This window comes from Terrapene carolina, unplaced genomic scaffold (assembly GCF_002925995.2).
Source record: "Terrapene carolina triunguis isolate 2854851 unplaced genomic scaffold, T_m_triunguis-2.0 Scaffold41564, whole genome shotgun sequence".
NCBI lineage: Eukaryota > Metazoa > Chordata > Testudines > Emydidae > Terrapene > Terrapene triunguis.
The window spans coordinates 1575-3623 of NW_020705915.1; the positions used below are offsets into that span (position 1 = coordinate 1575).

General features: G+C 63.4%; 1 protein-coding gene across 1 annotated transcript; it reads right to left on the reverse strand.

Moving 5' to 3' along the window:
* Positions 1-718: 718 nt before the first annotated feature.
* On the reverse strand, positions 719-1375 carry LOC113405524 (SCAN domain-containing protein 1-like). The gene has a single exon (XM_026646748.1). It carries the CDS (start codon positions 1373-1375, stop codon positions 719-721), a length of 657 nt encoding a protein of 218 aa, XP_026502533.1.
* Between the last annotated feature and the right edge of the window lie 674 nt (positions 1376-2049).

Sequence of the window (2049 nt, forward strand, 5' to 3'; positions counted from 1 at the left end):
CGCCCCAGGATCACCGGGTAGGCCAGTCGAGGGGCTAAGCCAACAACGATTCGGCGGGTGACCCCAGCCACTGTTAACCGAACCCAGGCACTAGGGTACGGCCGGACATCCCCATGGATGCATTGTAGGTGAATTGTCCCTAAGTGGGGGTCCGCCTGGGGTCCCAAAGCCTGGCGAACTAGTGTCTGGCCGCAGCCTGAGTTGATCAAGGCCTCGGTGGAATGGTCACCGACAACTACCGGGACCGTGATCTTGGGAGCCTGTGGTAGCCGGGCCCAGGTGTCCCCTGCACAGACCTGACCGAAGCTACAGTCCATGTCCGTGCAGTCCCGTTGCAAGTATCCTGACTTCCCACAACGGAAGCAGGGCCCCAGTTCAGGGCGACCGCCACGGGAGGGGGCTCCTCTCGGACTCCTAGGGGGACTCCGGGGAACCCTCACGACACTCGGCACGGGGGTGAACGGTCCAGGCAGAGGGGGAGGTTCCGGGCATCTGAGCCGAGGTCCCGGGCGGGTCTCTTGCCCGTGGCCCAGGTTCCGCGGTCCGGTCGGGGCGTCCCCTCTCCGTTCGGTGTTCGTTCGGTGTTCGAGCGTTCTGGTCCGGGGTTCTGAGCTCGGAGGGCGGGTCCCACTGGTGATTCGGCCATGAGTAAGTCTTCCATTAGCACGACGGCTGCCGCTAATGTCACCGGTCGGTGGCGGAGCACCCAGGCCCGTCCTCACGTCGGGAGGATGTGTACAAATTGTTCGAGGATAACTTGCTCTGTAACCTTCTCTGCTGTCCTCGTTTCTGGCTGTAGCCACCGCCTACACGCCTCCTTCAGAGCTTGGGCCACCAGCCTGGGTCTGGTGCCCGTGGGGTACGTTTGGCTCCGGAACCGCTGCCGAAACGTCTCTGGGCTGACGTCTAAGGCATCCAAAATTGCGGCCTTCACCCGGCTATAATCCCTTGCATCTTCCGCAGCCAGCCCCCTGTATGCCGTCTGGGCAGTCCCTGTTAGGTAGGGGGCCAGAAGGGTGGCCCATTGGACCTGGGGCCACCCCGCGACCAGCGCCACCCGTTCGAACGTTACCAAAAACGTCTCAGGGTCATCGTCCGGGCCCATCTTGGTTAGTCGCACCGGGACGGCGGTGCGGGACGACCCAGCCCCGTCCCCTGGCTGCAGGTCTACAGGGTGCTGCATGGCGGTCACAAGTGGCTGCAGCCAGTCTCCCAGCTGCTGAATGAGCTGCTGCTGCTGCTGTTGCTGAAGTTGGGCAGCGGCCTGCTGTTGTTGATGCTCGAGCTGGGCAGCTGCCTGCTGCTGCTGAACGTGGGCGGCCTGCTGTCGCTCGTGACTCTCGGCCAGCAGTTGAAACAGTCGCTCCATCTCCATGGTTCTCTTGGGGAGTCTCTCCCCCTCAGGCCCTTCTCACAGGGCCAAGGGATCACTCCCCACTTCTGGTACCACGTGTGGAAGAGTTTGCCGGGGCTCGACCCTCTCCGGGGCGGCGGGGAGCCACACCGACGCACTACCTACTGGGGCTTGGGCACTTGGTCTGGCTGCAGGGTCTCCCCTGGCAGTCCTTGCAATCTTGAAAGATACAGGAAGCCCGACCCTGGATCAGGGCGGGCACCAACGTTATGTCAGGGCTCAGACCCTCAGTCAGGATTGAGCAACAATCAAACCAAGTACTTAAGCCCAGGTCCTAGGTCAGGGCGGGGCAACAAACGCTGAGTCAAGCGCTCAGGCCCTCAGTCAGGGCTGAGCAATAGTAATAGGCCTAAGCCTCAACAGGCCTGGGAGAGGGGGAGACTGTCACCCACGGGTTGGGTGGCAGGGGGGACGCAGGCCCTCCCACTCCACTGCGTCCCAGCCCGGGGCCCTAGCAGCAGCAGAAGACCCGCTGCTTGGTCAGTGGGGATCCTGGCCGCAACACACTGACATAGGCTCTGGCAGTGCTGCAGCCAGACTGGGGTCGGCTGCCCCCGGGCTACTTCACACTCCCCCTCTGGGCCTACCTGGGGGCTGGTGTCGGCCTCGGGGAGAGATCCTGGACCATGGGTTCG